At 42.7% G+C, this 21,844-nt stretch overlaps 1 protein-coding gene across 1 annotated transcript; it reads right to left on the bottom strand.

Annotated features, from left to right (window-relative positions):
- Positions 1-11,561: 11,561 nt before the first annotated feature.
- AGTR2 (angiotensin II receptor type 2) lies at positions 11,562-20,963 on the bottom strand. Its single transcript, XM_074882900.1, has 2 exons — positions 20,855-20,963; positions 11,562-19,223 (listed from the first exon to the last, which is right to left on the bottom strand). The coding sequence occupies exon 2, from the start codon at positions 19,148-19,150 to the stop codon at positions 18,032-18,034; it is 1,119 nt and encodes a 372-aa protein (XP_074739001.1). The 5' UTR covers positions 19,151-19,223; positions 20,855-20,963; the 3' UTR covers positions 11,562-18,031.
- Between the last annotated feature and the right edge of the window lie 881 nt (positions 20,964-21,844).

Below are 21,844 nucleotides of genomic sequence, written 5' to 3' on the forward strand. Positions count from 1 at the left end.
ACCTGACCTGATTTGGTGGAAATTACTTAAAGGCTGGGGAATGGCAACCAAAAGCACACACCAGAAAGCTGAAAACAGAACTGGCACTGCAGGATCAGGATTTCGTCACCTCCAGGAAAAGACAGTCTCAGCATTCCCATGGGGAAGTCCAAAACAGTTCCTCCTGCCCTACAGGTGCATGACTGGATCCAGAGCAATTGCAGAGGACAAGTGCTGTAGAGAAACTAATCATCAGCCCTTCCGTAAGGGGCACAGTCAGCTCTCAGTAACACCATGCCCACGGTAGTTTCAAGGGTGAATTCAGAAACTGCTCTAAAAATAATTGTCAGTTGCCAAACTAAATCCTCCAAACTAAATGTTCTACTTGCTTCATAATTTTATGGCTGCATTTACCACATTTCTATGAAAAGCTGTGACACTTCTCATCAAAAGACGCCCCTAATTCTATGTCCCTATAAAAATTATTTGACTTAGAGACTTAGGAATGATGGAAAAAGCTCACTCTTCTCACTATTGCAACTGCTTTAGAACTGGCTGGAAATTTACCCACAGAACAATTCTCCAAAAGACCAGTAACTTGGTAGAGTTGTGTAATGGGTCTTTGGCAGCATTAATTTTGTATCCATTCTCTACAGAAGTATTTTGTTTCAGCTTATATTAATTCAATTTTAATATTCTTTTCAGTCCAATAGAATTAAAAATCCTGGTTTTAACATTGCTGCAATGATAAAGTCATAAAACGCCTTGATCTAGTAAAAAAATTTATTTTAATCAGGTTGTTTTGATCTTTTAGAGTTAAAATCTACCAGAAAAAATTTATTGTAGTAAACTAAAAGAACTCAGCTTTTCATAATGATTCCAAAGAAAAGAATTCTCAGAATTTCTAGACAGACAAATTTTCCTTTTTTTATTACATTGTAAAAGCAGGTGAGATAAATAGAATTACTGGCCACTTTCTCATGGCTTGTAGTGCATTCTTACAAATTTTAAAGCAGAGACACTATAGCTTGCCAGACAGAACAGGGAACTCGAAACTACGAACATCCATCCTGAGTCTGACACAGACTCATGCTGACCAGCTTCCACCTTCTTTCTCACCCACAGCTGTCAGGGAGCCTTGTAGGAGGCTGGGATATGCCTGGAATGCAGACACACAGCTTGAGAGGGCAATTTTAACTTTCTGTTTTCTCTTAAATAAAACTGGGATAACTACTAAACTACAGATCTAACCTAAGATTATCCTTGCGTAGCATTTTGTAGTGCAGAGCAACTCAAGACTTTGCACCTGTTTGATTTATCAGCAAGACTGGCAGAGTATTAAAAATTATGTGTGGTTATTCCAGAAAGCTACATGTATAGATATGTGTGTTCCTCAGCCCTGATAGCTGATGTGCCTCAACACGGGCAGAGCCCAGAGCCCTTGCTACATCCCTTCCAGAATCTGAGTGCAGTGAGAAAAGAGGCAGATGTTCTCCATCATACAACCAAAACCCCTCACCCACGAGCCAATCTGCCCTGGAATTTGTGATTTCAGGCCCTGACTGGGAGCAGATACCCAATCAGCTGTGGGATGCTGGCACGCATTTGCAGAACATTGTCTGAAAGCAAAGCTTGAGCAGCTGCCAGCTGGCTCCATGATGTCTGCTCGAGGATCACACTGGGGGTAGAAATATCAAGACCATGTACAAGGGGAATGTCCATGGACTCTGCAGTTCCTCAAGACAACAAAGCTGAACTTCTGGCAGCCTCTCAGAAGCTGATAGCAGACCCAGACTGAGGAGGAGTACTAGCGACAGAAGGTGCTGTCTAATCTTTCATTAAATTATCATGATACCAGCAGGTGACATGCTATTAAGTCTTAGGACAGTGTAGGCTCTAAGAGCTATATTTGGGTGTGGGAGAGGGGTGTTTTTCTCTCTCCCAAAACTGATGTACACATTCCTCAGCTACAGTGACCTCACTGAAAGGGTGGAGGAAGGGGAGGAGTACTTCACCTCAAGATAAAGGTGTTTTTGCTTGTCCTGGTTTCGGCTGGGATAGAGTTAATTTTCTTCCTAGTAGCTGGTATAGTGTTGTGTTTTGGATTTAGTATGAGAATAAAGTTGATAACACACTGATGTTTTAAGTTGCTGCTAAGTAGTGTTTATTCTAAGTCAAGGCCTTTTCTGCTCCTCATACCACCCCAGCAGCGAGCGGGCTGGGGGTGCACAAGAAGGTGGGAGGGGACACAGGCAGCACAGCTGACCCCAACTGGCCAAAGGGATCTCCCAGACCATATGGTGTCATGCTCAGTGTATAAAGCTGGGGGAAGAAGGGGGACACATTCAGAGTGATGGTGTTTGACTTCACAAGTAACCACTGTGTGTGATGGAGCCCGGCTTTCCTGGAGATGGCTGAGCACCTGCCTGCTGATGAGAAGTAGTGAACGAATTCTTTGTTTTGCTTTGCTTGAGCACACAGCTTTTGCTTTACCTATTAAACTGTCTTTATCTCAGCCCATGAGTTTTCTCACTTTTATTCATCTGATTCTCTCCTCCATCCCACTGCGGGGGAGTGAGCAAGCAGCTGTGTGGGACTTAGTTGCCAGCTAAACCACAACATTGCTGAAGCAGAAAGTAAAGGTGAGACTGAGACTTCCCAGGCCCCTATCCCACCATATTCACCCCCTCTCAGGACTCCATCTCTCACAACTCCCCTCTGGCCCTGCACTTCAGGAAAGTTAAAACCCCACAGCCTGCCTTCACCAGACTGGAGCCCATGCACACAGGCTGCATCTGATGTCAGTTTGTCATGGTTTGGCATGGCGTGCACCGAGAGTGCCAAGGCAGAGTAACCTCCCCACTGCAATGCAACAGTGAGAAAAACACAGACAACTTTCCTCCTGTGTAGGGAAGTCTTTCCCTTAAGCCTTCTCCCCTCAGACTGCTCAACTAATAAGCACCCATGGGACCTTCTTTGACTTGCACATAGCTGTAGTTGGGAAGAATTGTTCCCACTCATCTAGGGCTGATCTAGGAATTCTCATTAACTGGTGTTGGAGACCTCCCAGCTGAGCACAGTGCAGCAGCCAGGCATGGACCACAGAGTGTCATCCCCTCCAAATTGCTCCGAGCAGATATCACCACTGAACAGCCCAAGGCAGATGTCAGATTTGCAGTCCCTTGCCCTGTGGTTACTCTGTGCTCCACCTGGACCTATGCTCCAGAAGAGGAACAAAACTTGCTCAATAGGGAAAGTTTTGTGATTGTATGAGACAAAGATTTCAAAGAATTGGAACAAAATCAGGAACCTGTTGGCTGCCAGATCAAAACCAACCACTCCCTCCATCCAAAGGTAAATACAACAGTAACCTTTTTTTAACCGAGGTGCTCCCAGCAATGGTTTCCCTCCCATCAAATAAAGAAATGACAGTCAAATTTCTGACCTGCTGCCTGGTGGGAGAAGGAAAAGGAAGAACTGTCACTGACTGTGTTGGATGGTGTCACAAATACATTACTGAGAATTAGAGAAATAACTGTTTAGAGGATTAAGGCCTGCACCAAAAACTTTAGAGGATTACGCTGAAGCAATGCTTGACCAGTTCTTCAGAAAGTACATCACAGATTTCTTATGTCATAATGTTGGGGGATAGTGTTTCTGTGCAGTCCGTGCAGGGACCCAGAGGAACATTCACAGAGTTACACCTACACAAATAATTGCTTTTTATGACTCACACAAGAAGTTTAGAAGGCTGTGAAAAAAAAGACCTGACCCTTAGAAAGCTATTAATTAGATCAAAAATCTTGGATAAACACCACTAGGTTTCCTACATCAGGCAGTGATAAAAAAAATTAACACTGAAAGACAATTAGGAGGAACTAAAGTAAGATCCTCTGGGAGGTGTTGTCTTCTCCAGTACAAAGCCTGGGACAAATTTAGATGCAGGCATAATTACTGGAGGGTTTTCCTTGGATTTATCTCAGTGCAATAGTTTTAAAGAAATGTATTTGCTAAAAAGTAAGAAAATTTCCATTGCAAATATTTTGGAATGGATCCTTTTCCCTGAGGAAGCTCTGTTATAAGCCCTTTTTGTACATGTTTGAAAGGAAGAAAGAGGGTTTGATACTGGAGGTCGAAGGTGCCTTGACAGCCCACCCACACCCTTTCTTCAGAAGAAGACATACTGGCTTTACTATTACCAAGCATTTCCAACAGCAAGAAACTTCAGTTTCTGAAGCTGAAATGAAGAAAGGAGCTGAAGGAAAGAAAGAAGCCATAGCTTCCCACTTTGTAAATCAAGCAGCAAACTCCAGCAGCCAAAAGATGCGCTTGTTTATTTAATAGAGTACAAGGCAGGATTCCTGTATTAAGTTCTGTAACAATTACATATGCCAGGAGCAGCCCAGCACTACTCTGGTCATTTGTGTAATGGGGTTTGAGGGGAGGAAGAGGACAAGGTTAACAAACTTGGAAGAAACTCAATATATACAACCAACTCTTGGGTCTGACTATATGCAACTTGCGGCATTAAAGAATAAAATCACTTGGCAAAACATGTTTTCTATCAGAAGGGAAACAAAAATAAATCTTAACCAGTTCTACTGAAACCAATGAAGGTCAGGAGAAAGAAAACCATGGAACAGGAGACAAAAGATAAGTAAAATCAGACACAAAATCTAACTTCAGCTCTGAGGAATGCAGTGCTAAATGTCTGTAAGAGCTGTGAGCCAGATAGGAACATGTGTGAGTAGAGATGGTTAGAGATTTGCAAAATAGAAAAGGTAAGCTTAGAAAAAGAAAAGTAGAATCGATGAGATGATTACTAACAAAGATGAGTGACTCTTACCCTACACAGGGCAAGAAGAAGCTCTGAAATGTTGACCTGACAGCTTTTAAAAGATGGCTTTGGTAGGCTTGCACAAAAGCGAAGGAGGAAAAGGGAAAGCAAAGTGAAGCTTTGGTGCTTCTCTCTTTCATCAGGAGTTATTGCAGTGAACGAGACTAATGGGCAGCATCAGTTTTCTCAATATTAGCTTTAGTTTTTGTTGGAAATGGCAAAATAATCTGGTAGTAGCTTGTTAAAAAGAACCTTCCAGAAGAATGTTCCTTCTTGGCTGAAACATTGCATTTTTGTCTGTGTGTTCATTCTGTGTGCAATTTTTAGCTCTATTATTTCTTCAGGTTTAGAAGGTTAAGACATTAATACTACTAAGGATTTTTGAAGCTCATCAGAAAATCTCTGGAGCATTCTTTCAGTTCTTGTATTTTAAGGGTTTATGAATATTTCCTCAGTTGCACAAGACAGAAAACACTGGAGGACTGCAGACAGAAATTAGTACTCCAAAAGGAAAGAGAGCTGCTGATAAATCTACCAAGTGGTATTTATTTACTCAAGAAGTCATTTTACTTCACATAGAAGAGGGAACAGCTTTTGTTAAAGGTACAACAGAAAGACACAGCAAATTTTCTGCTTGTGAGTGCACGTATTGAAAAGAGGACTCCACTATTTAGTTGCAGCCCAGAAGTTCCCCAGAGGAGGGATTGCTCATTGCAATGAACACACTGTCAAACACACCATTTGTAGACTAATTATAATGCACTATTCCGGGACAGTGTTTTGGAAGGGGACACGAAGTTACAGTCTGCTGGGCCCTTCAAACAAAGTTAATGAACCACCAACAAGATTTCCTACCAGATAGGTCATCACCAGCAAAGAATGCTGTATTTACCTGAAATATTTTCTGAGAGCTTTTGATGACCTCCGCACAGTGTTTACCTTCTTCATGATCAACCTAACTGGTTTGTAAAGAATACTAATATCAATGGCTTATGGGTGGAGGCACTACTCTGTAGACATAAGAGAATCAGCATTAGAGCCTATGATACCTGTTGACTTAAGAGCACGTGAGTTTACATGTGTACACCTTGGCACATGCACACTTGTTTTCAGCATGTTGAAACCATATTCAATCACATATGTCATGGTTTTCCAATCTGTTGGAAAACACAGCTCAGTAGTTTGCATTCTTTTGCCCATAATCCCTGCAGACTAGTGGACTACTTCTAAGGGTCTACAAAGAGCAATTATAAAATGGAAGCCCACTAGCACTTTCTTGGGCTTGCACTTTCGTAAGACTTTTTTTTTAGGGTTCATATATCCAAAGATTAAGTTCAACTACAAGCCCTGGCTGAAGTAAGATTTAATTCACCAGGCTCCTGAGTAGGAGATAAAAGTTAACAATTATAAACATCCCTCCTGTCTTAAAATCTTGGAATTTCAGATGTTAAGCATAGAGAAAAACCTAAGCTCACTTTAGTCTATGTGAACTGTCCTATTCATGAATAAAAGACATATCTAACAGCACACCTGGGATAGACTTGATATGACCCAAATAACTGGGAGGGATTAAAGCCAGCCACTGAGGACTTATGTTTCTATTAAGTTATGACTAACTTAGATCCCAGCAACTAGAAAACAAATTGCTTTGTTTTGAAATTGATTTAATACCCACATAGGTACCAGATTGAATTAGAGCTTCTACTGAAATATGTAAAAGGACTGGAAATGCCACATGAAACTGCCACAAGCATTTTACAAACTTATTAAATATTTTATTTAGGTATAAAGTAATTTTCATATCTGTGGATTTTGTCACATTGAGTCCTAAATGCCGTTTTTTTTTTTTGCTTTGAAGTTATGCGACTTTTAAAAAATTATTTTTGCTATTCTCATCTAATCTGGAAAATGACAATTTATGCCTGCAGCAAAATGCCTAAAACAGAACAAAGCTGATTTCATCAATGTGTAATCTTAGATGAAATCTTACCTTGCCTTTTGTTTTACCCTTTACTTCTCTATACATTTTTTTTGAGAAGTCATGTACACCAGAACTCCACTCTTATTATAGCTACATAAAAATTAAAACTGACCTTACTGGAAATTCATGACACTGGGGACCATAATATGGGCCACATACGATGACTTGTGAAGTCCCATGCTAGCATTCCCTGTGCTTGCAGACACTACTAAAATAAGATCCTGATGGGCATGGAGAATATTTGTAGGGAGGAAGTATTTTCATGATATTGCTTGAATACAATAAAATGAGCACAAGTGCACAGAGACATTGATTCCAGGCACTTCCATTTCTGGGTGCTTCAAAGAAGATACTTAGGATCTAATTTGGAAAGTACTAAACTTTGAGAAGGTTCCAGCTGCCAGTGACTAACAAGAGAAACTCAGGACCAAAATATGATGAATCTAAAATTTAAGAACTTTAGTTGTTTTAGCCATCTTTTTGGACAAGACCATGGCTCAGAAGGGGACATGAAAAAGTGTTTTTTATTCTCACAGGGAAATTGTTTCATGTTATATAGACAGACTTGTTCCAGGTGGATACAGGCATTTCCCTACAGTGGTTGTGTGTATCCAGATTACCCTGCACTCTCTATACAGTAGATTCTCTTTGAAAGCAAGGGTGTCACTGGAAGCCTGGCTAAGCACCTGAAGCACACAGGACCAATATTTAACAGAGATGCTTGATACATGCCTTGGGGAACTATTCACATCATCTACATTAGTCATCCAAGTGACATTAAGCATAGGAGCTAGGAGTGCAATTTGTTTCTGCAGACAACACATGAAAAGCTAAGTACTTCCAGAGGATGACAAAGGGATGTTAAAAAACCATAAGTTTAGACCCTCCAAACATAACAGTAGCTCTAAGCTCTCTTAAAAGTCAGTGCAGAAAGAGGAGCAATGCCAGCAGGCAACTCAGACTTATGACGTGAAACAAACTTCTGGGGCACCTTTTTCACCACCAAATGTAAAGGAAGCCAGAGGTCCTGCAGTGCTGGTGGTATCTCTGCTCACAGACGACAGCAGCCCACAGGGATTTTCTGTAGTGCCCTAGCAGCTGGTCTGGCACCAGCAGTTACCTTTCATGAACATTTCTTTAATTATCCTTCACCTCTCACTCAGCTTTTCTGTGGGGTAGTGGGGTTTTCGCAAATGTCAGTATAGTTACCAGAGTGCACCTGGTCGATTTCTGAGTGCCACGCTGAACTTTCAGTAGCTTATAGACTGACAAATCTCACTCTTTTTTTATAACAAGCAGTAGATTCACCTGTAAAATAGACATGCTGAACTTTCTAAAGTATGGCAATCTGATTTTCAATGTCTAACTCTTTTTTTTTAAAAAAAAAAACCAACCACAAATAGTATTATTATTACACTGAATTTATGTTTCCATACCTTCTGAACAGTTTTCTGCAGCAGCCTATAATTTGGCACTAGGTGGCCTCTTTCTTCTTTCAGAGAAGGTCTGATAAATCATCATATCACCTAAGGACTTAATCAAAAGTAAAAAAAGTCATTAAGCAAATCTACAGAACTTTGTTCAGTAGGGTTTTAAGATTAATATTGCAAAACAGCTCATTGTTTCCTGTATGTATTCACCGTAACTCAAAGTACAGAACTGATTATCTGTAACTTGGCTTGCAGCCTGCATTTTGAACCATGTTTTACCCACACAGCAACCTCCAAGGAGGTACACATAGTATTTTGTTCCTGAAAAAAAACCGCACAATGTCCCTTCGTCCAGCTCATAGATGCAAGAGCATACAGAAGAGAAGAGGATGTGAAGATAGAAGAGTTACTCTTCTCTACTCTGCTTAGGTTTTTCCAGGTGAGATCCAAACAAGCAATCAGAGCCTCACCTTCCCCTTTGAACAAAGCTCATGCACTCCAGTAGTGTGTCCTCGTACTGCCAAGTGGGCTGCAAAAGCAGAAAACTGTAATGAATCATGGATCATTTAAGAGACTTTCATGGATGGTAGAAAAATCTAATGGGACTGAGGTTTCTAAGGCAGAGACCAGCACATAATAATTTAATTGGATCATTTAGCTTTCTTGAAGAGGCTAACAAGGAAATGAGGCATTGCCTACAGCAAGAGAGCTCTCTGGCAAAATGGCTTCAGGACAGGGGTTCTTAATTTGCCTTTCAGTATTTCCCAACCACAGAAAGCACAATCACTTTATTGCAAAATCACTGTGCTTCTGCAGGGTAAGCTTTGTGCTCAAACAAATGCCTGCAAGCACGCTCAGCCTTTAGAGCAGTATGTACTGTTATGTGAGATCACATGAGGAAATAAAGCATGTTTTGCCATGGTGTGGCTGAACAGCAACTTCCTCCATCAGTAGAAATGGTATGAATTTGTTTACAGAGCAGGTAAATGCTTCATGCCAGGCAGAGAATGAAGACTGGAGCCTGCAGAGGCACTAAATGAAGAGCCAGCACAAGGGTGATCTACAACAGGCTGCTTCTCTGTGATTTTATCCCTGTGAAGAAGAAAGTGGTTAGTGACTTCTTTTGGTCACCGCATGAAGGAGAACACATAGCTCTCCCTTTGCCCTGCTGTACCTCTGACTTGGCTCTGCTGTTTCTCTGGAGTACTTTTCTTCTTGAACCAGTGACAGGGAGGGTTTAAGACCTCAATGAAGCTGAAGAGAGATTTCCTCTATGTGCTCTCATTAACTATTGGGTCTATAAAGAGCTTGGAGACACAAAGGGAGCAAGGGCAAAGGAAATGCTCTGTACAACACTACATTATTATGAGCTGTTCAGAGAGGATGTTACTGAATTTACTGCTATATTTTTAGCTGGTTTAACATGTGTACCTGCAGTAATGTTATGACAAATATTATAGGACAGGCACAGATGGCAACATGAACACACCAAAGATTTATGACAGGATCCACAGCAGGAGGGAGCTCCAGGAACAACCTCTCAATTCTTCATGTGTCTCCAACCACATCTAGCTTGGTTCACTGGGACACGTGTTACCAGTGTCCCAATGCACCAGAACAAGTCTTCAGCGCTGTCACCTGCTCTGCGACCCAAGGAAAACCTGTGAACATTCCTCAGTAATTATTCAGAGGCTTTCAACAGACCCTCATCCTGAATCCACCCTGTTCCACATGAACCTCTGACATTTTTTCAAATGGCAGAGCTTTTTTTCCAATGGTATGCCTTAGAAGAATGTTGCTTAACCCAAGTGCTGTCTTAGCAATTGACAACAACATAATTTCCCACCCAGCTTGGGTATGGATAAAATCTGCTCCTACCTCCAGCATGAAGTCTGCTCAGGGTACTCTTGCATCTGAATTAGCTACAGGGTAGCCCAACATTAAGAACCTTCCTGTCTGTTTTCATTAACTGTTTGTGTTTCCAGTTTATCCTGGAGAGAGTTACCTGCAAATTATCAAATCTCAGCAGAAAAGTGGCCAGTAGCTAGAAAAGCAGATAGTTGTCTTGTAGTTCAGATCCCTGCTGGACTCAGAGCTGAAGGAATAAATATTCCTGACTCTTCTGGGTAATTTTTTTTGTGTGTGTGTTCCAGTGGATGAAAGAAAGATCTCTTTGCTTTCCTGTAGCGGATGAAAATCAAAATAAAATAAGATGAAACACTGCCAGATCCCAGGCTGAGAGCCAGTGATGTCCATGGGGCTCTCCCCAGTTAATATAGCACATTTAGTATCATACTCTAAAGTCTTTTTCCTAGACTTGTCCTTGAAAACAACTCCCTTGGGTTGTATCATTTCCCTAATAAAAGCCCACATGTTCTGAACTGCAGCAGTCTATTACCACAGATTTGAAAGAAAAACAAATCTTTTTACTATTGAACATGTTGATTACATTACAAAGTCTATCTGGGTTGGAAAGTACATTCTTAAGTAGGTCTTCGTCAAATATATTTACTGCATACTGAATTGCACATGGAGGAATTCTCTTCCAAAGGAGCACAAGCACTTTGAAGCACAAATTCTGCACATCTTACTCATCTAAAAGGAGACAGTTATTACAGTGAAACAAGAACATTCAGCACTTTATGATAAAAAGGGATTCATGATGCTCTAAAACCCTGGAGTTCACAATGGTAGAGATTTGTATAGAGAGCCAAATTGCACTGTCCTTTCTTTGGAAGAGGCCTCACTGCAGTCAGTGAAGGTGTTTGCATGGTAAGATGCTAGCAACATGAGGGTCATGAGATCTATTTCATTATGTGTAAAACTCATTAAAGCACTTACCAGAGCAAATCAAACAATACAGAGGAATGCTACTCAGCATCTGCAAGGAAAACCTACCATGTTCTGCTGCAAATGAAGACCCTAAATGGTTGCATACCACATAAACATCATCTCATCAAAGATTTTGGGAAGCAACAGATTTTAAGAGTACAGATGAAGTACTTCGTTTTCTCCAGAGACAGTGGTAGCTGCTACATTTTTTCTACTCTGTCATGACACAGCTGCGTGTCTAGCACATGCTGTATTCATAATTTTTGCTTTCCTGTCATTGCGAAAGAGCTACATGTTTGGATGCAGTCCTAATGCTTAATGCAGATGTTTTGCTGTGCTTTTTGAAGGAGGCTGTGCATTGTTTACGGCACTGCACCCCAGCTAGCGGGTGTCATGGTTTAACCCCCGCCAGCAACTAAGCACCACGTAGCCACTCGCTCACTCCTCCCTCCCACCCCGGGTGGGATGGGGGGGGAATCAAAAAACAAGTAAAACTCATGGGTTGAGATAATAACAGTTTAATATAATATTTGTATTTGAAATAAAAATAAAACATAGTAATAAAAATATAATAATAACAATAGTAATGAAAATTAATATAATAAAAAAGAGAGAGAAATAAAACCCAAGAAAAGACAAGTGACGCACAATGTGATTGCTCACCACCCACTGACCGATGCTCAAACAGCAGTCTGCCCCCAGCCAACTCCCCTCAGTTTATATACTGAGCCTGACACCCTATGGTATGGAATATCCCTTTGGCTAGTTCAGGTCAGCTCTCCTGGCCACGCTCCCTCCCAGCTTCTTGTGCATCTGCCTGATGACAGAGCATGGGAAACTGAAAAGTCCTTAATTTAGGATAAGCGCTACTTAGCAACAACTAAAACATCAGTATGTTATCAACATTATTTTCACACTAAATCCAAAACACAGCACTATACCAGGAAAAAAATCCCAGCTGAAACCAGGACAGCGGGGCACCCCAGAGTGCCTGGGCAGGGATGGTTGTGGCTGACAGCTCCCCACTGCCCAGCCTCAGGGCTCATGTGCCAGCTGCCCACATTCCATCTTGCAGCAAAGCACAAAGGGACAAGTTTAGGGCACAGGCAAGTTATTTCAGAGTTCAACCCCATGCTTCCATCACAGCAAACACCTTTGCATGCATGTACTTCCTCCACGGTGAATGAACTGCATTATGTGTGGGCAGAGAGCTTCAGAGCACAACCTCAGAGGCATCCCTAGGGAATGCAGAAGACACTGTTAAACCAAAGTTTAAACAGCAATAATAATGTGCTGCTTCTGCTTCCTGAGGGATATAATATATGAATATGACATCTTTCCATTTCATTGCATTAAGTCTCTTCAAGCTCTCCCACACATAATTCAACAGTAATTGTATCTTATATACCCAACAAATCTCTGTCTAAATGCATTTAATGATTATACCATTTTCCTTCCTGCTAGAAAGGATTCTTACATTTCTTACAAGGTGAGTCTGATTTCTAGAGACAGCCTTGACCTCTGTTTTATTTTAGCTGTCTGTCATGTTGACTTGGCAGCTGTGTTGGATAATTTGCATTTGCACTGTTGCAGTTCATTGGGTTGGATATTGTTGATTTTCTTATTTGATGTAAAAATAACAACATTTTTAGAATTACAATTCTTAAAGCCAAAACTCACACTGGATCCTGGCTTCCCATAACTGCTTGTCTTACAGGCATGGAGTAGAACTTTGCAAACTTATGTTTGCTTAAACTGAAGAGCTACTAGTTGTCAGCAGGGGAGAGGGAGTAAGTTCAGAGGTATCTCACGGCAGGGAAATTTATGTCATGACACTCATCCACTTTCATATGCTTTGTCCCTGTGAAATGTTTTGGGGATTAACAGAGTTCTATCCAGAGCTTATAGTGTCAGATTCAGATTCTGTCTCAGCTGAAGAGGAAGTGGAAAGTAAACATTTGAAAGAGGCAATGAGGGAGGCTGGCTTGCTCCCTGTCCTAGGGGTCTCCAAGTCCAGAAACTTTTTAGCCAGGCCTGTGCAACTGCTTCCTGGCTTCTTGCCCCACATCAGTCCCAGTGGCAGACAGACAGAAAAGCCAGAAAAGCTGGTTTTGGAAGCTGAAGGAGTTACACCACCATCTATGGTCTTTGACAGATGTAAGGGCTGACATTTGAAGTGAGCAGGATTACAGCTTGGGCACAGAGAGGGAGGGAAGGAGGCAGTCATGGATGGATGGATAGATATTCTATGGGTTATCAAGGACAGGAGTGTTACAGGGAGGTGCCTCTGGGCTTCCCATGCAGAAGAGGTGTAAACCCCCCTGGTTCCCATCCTTACTGTCCCTGACAGCGGATTGAAACACATGTCCAGCACCCCACAGCCCTGCTTCTCAGTTGCAGCAAAGCAGAGGGCACTGCAATACAGCAAAGTGGTGACTACAGCTGTGGAAATGCCAGTGTGGGAGAAGGTCTGCAAACGCCTCATTAGGAGAGGTGAATGCACACAGGTTTGCTGCTGGCAGCTGGGCATCCCACAGGGTCAGGCATTACTTCCCTTTAAACACACATACACACAAACCTGCTGTTTCCCATACACAAATCTCAATTTTTACTCTAGGGTTTGGTTTTCTTTTTTTTTTCTTTCCTCTTTTGATTCTACTGAAACCTAGCAAACAGAGGATAGTGTTGGCTCTCAGTCAGGTACCTCACTGGATGTTCTGCCAAACAGCAAGGCCATCAGCTGACCACTGTACCTAGACCAGAGGACATGTGATGTTGACAGCAGCTCTGGGCTCCTCCTGTAGACAGGTATCTGGTAAGACAAAGCCATAGGAGGCTCACAAACCCTTCCCGGCAGAGCCCATGGGCTAGAGCAACAAGCCCCTCTCTCTTGCACCCAGCTGGATCCTGCAGCAGGCAGACGTGAGGAAGGCACATCCCAGGACCTTGCTGAACGGAGCAGCCCTTCCCAACAACAGCAGTCATTTTCCTCCAAGGGAAGGAGATTTGAGATGAGAGAAGCAAGTCTGCCAGCATGGAAGAAAGGCTGCCAGACCACCTCAATCCCCATGCTTCGGGTTTCCTGAATTCCTGCCAGGACTACTCAAATACAGTATCCAAAAGTCCTTATTTTCATGGGGAAATATGAGCAGTTCACTTGCTCGGTGGCACCTCCTCACCCTTCAGCGGGACAAGGGGATGCATTGTGAAGGGCAGCCAAGTTGTGGCAGTCGGCTGCAGGGTGGCAAGATGATATTCCTGCCCAAAACCTGGCCTGAGGAGCAGGACAAGTGTGCTGAGTGGGTGCCAGCACAGGCTCAGGCTGTGCTGACTTCTCAGGGAGAACATGCTGTACCAAACGTTTCTTATTGTATATCTTATATAAACAAAGCATTTAGCTCACCACCCAGCACTAGCTCATGCTAATGAATGCCAGCGACTTTCTCTGCTTCATATATTGAAGTTGCATATTCAAGTCAGCTCAGGGACACACACAGGATGCTCAGTTTGGACTGCAACTCTTTCTGCAATTCATTTAAGCTGAGAGTAATCAACCACAGCTAGAAAAGGAAGCCACAAACAGAATTTGCTGTGCAAATATGACAGAGACCAACCAACCCTTGTAGGAAACCATCCCTTCCATCTGTCTTTGGGGAAAGACCCACTGACAGGCCCAGAAGTGGTCCAGGACATTCCCCTCTTCAAAGAAACCCTGTGACCACTCTCAGTTTTGACTCCAAACCCATCAGCATTTCCACCTGGTAGATCACAACGCACCCCTTCCGCAGTGCGCTTTCCTCTCCACTGACATTGACTGCACCATGGCAGGGCAGAGCGGGTGCAACCCCAGCCAAAATCCCACCGTTGCTTATCAATTCATCCTACCGTACTCACAGAGTGAGCGAGACACTGAGCAACCACACACGCTCCCAATGTCCCTGCCAAAATTACATGAATCGCTCTAGGGCACAATCTCAGGGCAGGCGCAGGGGGCTGCGGGATGGCAAGGCTGGCCTGAGCAGGGCTCCCATGCTTGTGCACTCTGCCAAAAGGCTGCAGGGCTCCTGCCTTGGACACACTGTCTGCATTTTCTAGGAGTGCCTAAGGGAACACAGGGCTTGCACAGGACCAAGGTGGGAGTGGGAACTGGGGTCTGACAGAGAGAGGCTGTAGCACTGCACAACTATTAGAATTTTTCACGAATATCAACAAAGTGTTCTCTTGAAAAGAAAGAAGTAGCTTGTAAATTTGCAAGGAAAAAAAAACCTACTTAAGTTTTTGTCATATTCTTTTGCAGAAAATCTTGCAAAAATAAACACAGCACACTGAAACTGTGAAAAAACCCGCATTTTCCATTAAAGATCCCTGAAAAATCCCATGAGAAACTTGAGCATGATGGGAGAAACTTAGAGCTCCACATTATTCAGTTTGCTCTAAAAATAAAGCAAAACCCTTGATACAGCACCTCCCCCACTTCCATCTCAGGTTCCTCTCCAGAGTTTTTTGGATGTTTGTTTAACTGCACTACTCAAATTCATGACCTATTAGATGTACAAGGCAGATCAGGCAAACAGAAATGTCACACTGCCGAGCTCATGGGGTCACTTGGTTTGTCACTCTTGCAGAATATGACCTTCAGGGTAGACTTCTTTTGAAACTGCATTTTGAAAGAAGGAATTTTCTTTCCCTCTCTGTTTTGTCTCCCATTTAATACTCTTTTTTTGTTTCCTTGTTTATAGGAGAGTAACAGTGACTGCAGCTTCCTCAGTCCTGGAAAGCGGTTGTTATATTCCTGCCCCCCAGCTCCAGCAGTGGGAGATGCTCCGTTGCTGCTCTCTCCTCGGGAAAGGTTTGTCCTCATTTTCTCTAGCCTCTCACAGGTGTAAACGCAACTGGAGTTGGATTTCAGATTCCTGTAGTATTTCCCTATCTGCATAGGTCTGCACACCAACATGACACTTGTTAAAAGCTGTTCTTTTTGAGCAGGTCCAAACGGATGCATAGAAAACATGCAGTCTGTGCTCATGCCCAGGATGGGTAGAGCTGAAGCACAGGTACCACTGGGGTCAGATGGCATAGCTTAGTTATTGTTTTGAGACTACAAAGATGCCAATTAATGGTACAGTTACGTTCATTACTGACCTGTATTGCAGCAAAGGTAAAAAGCCTCCACAACCTCTTATTACTCCTCTGAGCCTGCCACTTTGAATACCTGGTCATTTTCTTAGTATGATGATTTGCTTTGCTGTAGCATGACTGCATTGTTGTGCTCATTGCTAAGCAATTAGCAGTTTGTCCTTCCAGAAATATCTGATGCCCCAGACACTATTAACTCCTCGGAACATTTTCAACAAAAACATTCCAGGGGAGACGCATTAGTGGCTCTTCCACTTTCTGGGACAACATCTCTCCAGCTACATACCCCATTACAGAACACCAGACCAGGACAGGCAGAAGGGTTTATTTGTGGTCAAGCCCCTGTTTTGCCAAGTTCTGCACAAACTTTTCATCTTGCATTGCTCTGAGACTGGCACTTCTTGCATAATCCCATTTTCATGGGCACCAGTGAAGAAACTTACCCCCACCCTAACAGTGAAGGACAGTTCCTGCACCAGGTTCCCACAGCTTCCAGGCACCAGTCAGTGTTGGGACTTCCAGGGAGGACAAACTCCTGGTTACCCAACCAGCAGGTATAATTTCTGATCCATGGACCCAAAACCACTAATGCAAGCCTCAAGAGTAACTTGTCAGAGAGAATTCCCTGAAGCTAATGATCTTTCAGTTACCCTGGGTCACCCAGCCTAGGGACAGCCTGCTGGCAATTGAGCAAGGTGCTAAGAGATCTCTCTTTTTGATTAGGCCTAGCAAACACGATCCTTTCTGAAGGGCCCAAAAGGACCAGTATCTCTGGTCCTTTTCCAGCAAAAGGAAATTTCAAATAATCATCAAAAGTGACCTCAAAATAGAATCATTATTTGCCAAATACTTTTTTCCCCTCCCCTTCTTATATTTACAAATGAGTAAATTCCCATACTGAGATGTAGGTAAGTCCTAGGAGTCACACAATGTTTTTTCTTCTGGGTGTCAGAACAGAGCCACTTAGGTTTTCTGTAGACAGTACCACAAAATTACAGTAGTAATCAACATTTAAAATACAAAAAGTCTAGACAATCAGCAAGTCCTTTCCCAGAAGGCTGCTGGACAGCGTGTGGGACTCAGCATGCCCATATAGCAGTGTGATATAGCATGTTCAGTTCCTGGGGCATTACTGTCAAAAGTGACCACACTGAATCAAAGCAAAGGAACATCTGGCCTGCAAACCCATTACCTGCTATATAAAGGTATAAAAACATGCATGTGGTTGTACTTTCCCTGAAGAATACTGTCCTGCCTCCAGCAGTTTGCAGAACCATGTCTCCATCTGTTCTCAGAATCTCAGGCCTAAGCAAGCAAGAGGTATATCTGATGCATTTTTACATACGACATCTCTAGTCATATATTTAAAAAAATATATATATATATATAAAAAATAAAGGTCAAAATATTTTCTTACAGATAGGTACAGAAGTATCTGCACTGCCTTATTTACACATTCTCTTCTGAGAATCTCTTTTAGAAAATCAGCTTAGGGTATAATACTCAGCACCTATGCAATTGCAGTGATTGTGCAATGGCCCTTTGGTATATTTTGTCTTTTTGTGTTACACTAAACACTTGCCTGACCTCAGCCATGCACAAGCTGATATTTAAAATGCCATCAATATATTTATTTGCCAGAATCTTCCCTCTATGTAAAACTTTGTGCTCATTGTGGAAAAGAAGGAAGAATAAATCCCCATGTATGAGAAAAACAGATTCTCCTTCAAACAGCTGGTGAATGAATGGACACAAAACAAAGGGAACAGAAGAGAGGAGTGTCACCACTACAGGGACACTGCTGCACTGACATCAACCCACATCATGCCCCAGAGCCTACAGCAAGGACTCGGGCCCCCCTTCCCTGCCCACAGGTGTCTCAGCATCTCTGAAGCAGCTCCCTTTCCTCAAAGAAGAGCTCTCTCGATGGCTGTTGAATTGATAAACTCGCCGCTTAAACAAGCGATGCAGCTTCTCCTGGAACTGGTTCCCAATAAAGCAGTACAGCAAAGGGTTGATGCAGCTGTTGGTGAATGCCATGAAGATGCCGAATGGCAGCGCGGTGTCGATGATCCCTGTCACGTCACAGCTGTTAATGATGTTCATATGAGCCAAGGCATCTAAAAACGTTAAAATGTGGAATGGAAGCCAGGAAATTAAGAAGGCTACCACAACAGCAGCCACCAGCTTTAGGACTTTGTCCCTCTTCTGCTTGTTTTTCCCAAACTCCTGTGCTTTGAGCAAGTGTCTCCTGATCCAGATGTAGCATGTGGTGATCACTGTCAAAGGGATGAAGAAGCCGAGTGCATTTTTCAGGAAGGCTGTTGCCACAGACCATTTTGCATAATTCTCGTGAGGAAAAGCCATAATGCAAGCATTGACCCCCAAGCTTTCAATGTAGTGAGTGTCACGGAAATAAAAAGTTGGAAGGGAGGACAAACAGGCAAGGCCCCACACAACCAGTGCTATAAAATAAGCTTGTTGTGGAGTTCTTCTTTGAGAGCGAATAGGATGGACAATAGCATGGTACCGGTCCACGCTCATACATGTAATGAAAAATATACTTGCAAACATGTTCAAGCACAGGACAGAACTGGAGATTTTGCACATCAGAGACCCAAAGAGCCAGTTGTACCCCTGCGCATAGTACGTAGCCCAGAAGGGAAGAGTGGTGAGGCACAGCAAATCGGCCAAGGCCAGGTTGAAAATGTAGATATTAGCAACTGTTTTGGGTCCACTTTGACGGCAAAGCACCACAACCACCACGCTGTTACCAACCAACCCCAGAAGAAAAACCACAGAGAAGAGTGCTGGAATCAGTGAAAACTGGTAATCTGAAGAGGTAAGTGGGCAGGGAGGGGGCGAGTGCAATGCAGCTGATGAGTTTGTCAGTGCTGTATAGAGGACTTGGAGAGTTTCTCTGGTGGTGACAACCAGGGAGTAGTTGCTCTGCATGTTGGTGCTGGTGGAAAAGGAGGTTCTGCAGGAAATTCATGTGCTAGCAGCACTTTTCTACCACATTGCTCACCTGCAGATCAAAAACTGCGTGTTAGACGTGCATTCTGCACACAGTCACAATAAAATAAAAACCATTTGAAATTATGTCAGTAAGCTGAATGCTGAAATACAAGGCAACCCTGCTGGACTCCTTTCCTCCGTCCCACTGACAGGACACAATTAGCCCTAGGGAGGTCACAGCACTTTTTAATTAGCCTGGCAGAGAAGCGAGCAGCTGGGTTTTATCTGTAATGGTACTTTCTGTGTCCAGCAGAGAAGAAAGATTATTGACTCAAGAGCTGGAGATACTTCAGGAACTTCTGTGACCAAAGGCAGCACTGAAGCTCCTCGTGATCCTTTTCTCAGCTTTCTCATACTATTTTCAGCACTCTGCACAGTTAAAATAATGTAGAAAGGCACCACTTGCCAGTGGGGATCAGGTACTTCACACCTGAGGGTCTTCTGGGACTTCACAGGCATGAAAGCAGCCTTTTAACAAGGCTATTAGGAAAGCAAGGGCTGCATACAAAGACAATTGCAAAATGTCATTTATTGCCAGAGTCCTTCTCAAAGCAAATCTGCATCTCCTGCCCTCATGGTGACTTTTAATCAGAAGAGTAAAAGAAATATTTTCAATGTAGATACAACAATAGACAGTCAAGTACTCAGTCCTTGCAGGCATTGGATTTAACAGTAATATTTGCCATTCATTTAGAAAGATCAGGACTGGGTTTCAGTAGGAAAAAATATAGCTACTAACCAGCTAAAACAGGAGAGTTAATTAACTTGTCTGTCTTTAGTTCAAGAGCTCATGTCTGCACTCTAAGCAGGGCATTTTTCAAACTTTAAGACTTTATGGTCAATAAAGAAGATATCATACCCAAATATTTTATTTTATATAATAGTAAGAGACAATTCATTTTTAATCAAGTCCTTATGGAACCAGTCAGGCATTTAAGAATTCTCAAGAGGCCCTAAAAACAACAGAAATTTTGACCAAGACAAGACAACAGAGTCGGGTAATGATCTCTCATTTAACAGAAGGCAACTGATCATTTCAAACATATTTTTCTGTATTAACAGTTGAGATAAAGCTTATCATTTGCTCAATGTAAAATATGCAATATGCTACTTTGAATATACTGACAAAAATTTAATTTTAGTTATATTGTCTCAACAATGAAAATTCAATAGGAGAATATTAATGTACATTTCTGCAAAGTGCCGGTATTTAAAGTCACAAATACTGGATCACAAGCCCACGCTCTGTAATCAAACAGGTCTTAAACAAGAGGAAAGCTTTTTGTTTGGGGATGACGATTCAGGAGAGGGTCTGGAGCCCCATTTCGCCCTTAATTCTTATGTTCTGAAACCCTCACTTTAACCTACAGAAGCTGAAATCTCAGAGCTAGTCACAAAGCATTACATACCTGACTTACTCCTAATAGAGGAACCACGCCATAATTAATTTTAGCTACATTACTGAGAACAAGGTTTCACTGACAAACACACTCCCCCCCCTCAGCGCACAAACAACTGGTGGCTTAGAATCTGCTTCTAAACTAGTCATTCCTGCTATTACTTAAGATACAATGAGGCATTTTATCACAAATTGAATCGAATCAATGGAAATTATGTTCTAATAGCAGATAGAAAACATACCTCTCAAACCTCACAATCGTCTGGTTGTAGCTCTAGAATTCTGTGCTCCTTTTTTCTGTTTTCCTTCTAGTAAGTATCACCACCAGCAATCTGCTCTCTCATATCTTCCGTTTTCCCACTGGGAGACTTTAACCTACATAACTTGAGAACTGAAGTATGAATGCCTGCCAGCTTCTTTTCCTTTTGGAAGCAAAACAGTTTGAGAACCCCCCTTTCCAAGGCCACGTGAGCGCATGCAGTAAATCAGGAGAGAGGAACAGACAACTGGGGGAAAGAAAAAAAAAAGAAAAGAAGAAAGAAAGAAAAAGGAAATTCACACAAATATCTCTGCGGTTTTCTACAACAGCTCTTGGGAGCACACGCAACCTCCTTCTGTCCCCGAGGTGTACATGCAACATGTGTGAGACTCCATGCAGGGATTCATGCATCTCTGAGGGCAGGGGGATTCCCATGCACTCTATGGAGTCCCCGCACTTGCTAACACATTTGAGAGTGGAATAGGCTGTTAGTCCTGGCAGAGCTGGTCATAATGTGAACACACACACACACACACAGAAAGTGGAGGAACATCACAGCATTCACACCAGCATTGCCTGTGTAATGGGGCTGATCCAGTCTCCCAGTTAATAGGACGGGAAAGCCACTGCTCAATCCTCGCAAAGCCATGCACGCTGCTCGAACTGAGGAGGGCAGCAGGACAAATTCATGTGGCAGAGAGCAGGCTTGGCTCTGAGGCTGCACTGGGGTAGCACACGAGCAAAGCAAGCAGATTGGCAAGGCTGCATGCTCATGTCAACTTCCCGTTCACACAAAACTGAGTTTTTACATCTGTTTATTCTTCATGTCACACACTCCACCTGGCCCCAGCCTCCTCTCCCTGGAAGGAGCTCCAAGGGGACTCCTGGAGAATAAGCACTGGGGCAAAGTAAGCATCCATAAGCCTTAAATATTTTGACCTGATACCTTGAGCGTGATCTACTCTGCAGGAAC

Source organism: Strix uralensis, chromosome 13 (genome assembly GCF_047716275.1).
Source record: "Strix uralensis isolate ZFMK-TIS-50842 chromosome 13, bStrUra1, whole genome shotgun sequence".
Classification (NCBI taxonomy): domain Eukaryota; kingdom Metazoa; phylum Chordata; class Aves; order Strigiformes; family Strigidae; genus Strix; species Strix uralensis.

What these genes read in the sequence shown, in the direction of transcription:
- AGTR2 (XM_074882900.1), bottom strand. Translation starts at nt 19,150, where the DNA reads ATGCAGAGCAACTACTCCCTGGTTGTCACCACCAGAGAAACTCTCCAA.